Consider the following 1,425-nt stretch of genomic DNA (forward strand, 5'->3'; position numbering starts at 1 on the left):
TCCTTCCTTCCTTCCTTCCTTCCTTTACTTGCTCATCTTTCCTTTCTTCATTTACTCGTCCTTCCTTCCTTCCTCCCTCCCTCCCTTCATTTACTTGTCCTTCCTTCCTTCCTTCCTTCCTCCCTTCATTTACTTGTCCTTCCTTCCTTCCTTCCTCCCTTCATTTACTTGTCCTTCCTTCCTTCCTTCCTCCCTCCCTTCCTTTACTTGTCCTTCCTCCCTTCCTTTACTTGCTCATCTTTCCTTCCTTCATTTACTTGTCCGTCCTTCCTTCCTTCCTTCCTCCCTCCCTTCATTTACTTGTCCTTCCTTCCTTCCTCCCTCCCTTTATTTACTTGTCCTTCCTTCCTCTCTCCCTTCCTTTACTTGTCCTTCCTTCCTTCCTCCCTTCCTTCATTTACTTGTCCTTCCTTCCTTCCTTCCTCCCTCCCTTCATTTACTTGTCCTTCCTTCCTTCCTCCCTCCCTTCCTTTACTTGTCCTTCCTTCCTTCCTCCCTTCCTTCATTTACTTGTCCTTCCTTCCTTCCTTCCTCTCTCCCTTCATTTACTTGTCCTTCCTCCCTTCCTCTCTCCCTTCCTTCATTTACTTGTCCTTCCTTCCTTCCTCCCTCCCTTCCTTTACTTGCCCTTCCTTCTTCCTTCCTTACACCTTTGCTTCTTGTTCATCATTGTTCTCCAACAAACCATCACATCCCTCAGATAATAATACTTCTTAAATACTTTGTCATTTGCAGTAGAAAGATATAAAAGTGTGAAAAACTTTACAGGACGTGAATTCGGCTGCGATAATATGGGAGAATATTCCTTCCTGCTTTGTTGATGAGGTACGTTGTTCCATTCAGAGGCAACATCTGTCCGCCTGATTTCACACTCTGCTATGTTATGTTTTGGGAATATGGAAGGAAAAGAAAGGTAGGGAAAAAAAAGAAAGAAGCAGTGGAACATTAACTTTACCGTTTTGTTCCTCCAGCTCATTGCCGATCTCTTGGCCCATTATCTTCTGCCGGCTGATGACGGCTGCTAGAGCATCCAGGCCTTGGTCCTGAGCTGAAAGAGAAGAGGGAAACAACCGTGGAACCGAAGGGAAAAAGCAACGCAGCAGACATGTGACTGGAAGGGAAAACACTTCAAGACTTCTGGAGGTGTCTAAGTTTGACATTTTCTCTACTAAAGGAGACCACAAGTTCACCAAAACCTCCATGTGGTTAGAAGTTACAGCTTTTTAAGCTAATCCACTGAAAGTCTGCAGACTGTAAACAAATCTACAGACTGGGAGTCTGCAGGGAAAAACGTTTCTCAGTGATTAAAGCTTATAAATGAGAAAAAAGGACAGAAAGTCGCCCATATAAGGATCCCATATGACCCAAGGATTTGATTTCATGATTAAAATTACATTTTACAGTAAATGAATTCACACATTTTCT

The 1,425-nt window shown here is 43.5% G+C and overlaps 1 protein-coding gene across 1 annotated transcript in view; it reads right to left on the reverse strand.

Annotated features, from left to right (window-relative positions):
* Positions 1 to 955: 955 nt before the first annotated feature.
* The window catches only part of stx8 (syntaxin 8), a gene marked incomplete at its 3' end in the record, with an annotated part of 7,035 nt that continues 6,565 nt past the window's right edge, over positions 956 to 1,425 (reverse strand). The window contains exons 5-6 of the mRNA XM_015404805.1: positions 1,268 to 1,278; positions 956 to 1,048 (exon numbers count right to left, since the gene is read on the reverse strand). Of these exons, the coding sequence (XP_015260291.1) occupies positions 956 to 1,048; positions 1,268 to 1,278 (104 nt within the window). The remainder of the gene's footprint in view (positions 1,049 to 1,267; positions 1,279 to 1,425) is intronic.

This window comes from Cyprinodon variegatus, unplaced genomic scaffold (assembly GCF_000732505.1).
Source record: "Cyprinodon variegatus isolate N-32 unplaced genomic scaffold, C_variegatus-1.0 Scaffold1862, whole genome shotgun sequence".
Lineage (NCBI taxonomy): Eukaryota > Metazoa > Chordata > Actinopteri > Cyprinodontiformes > Cyprinodontidae > Cyprinodon > Cyprinodon variegatus.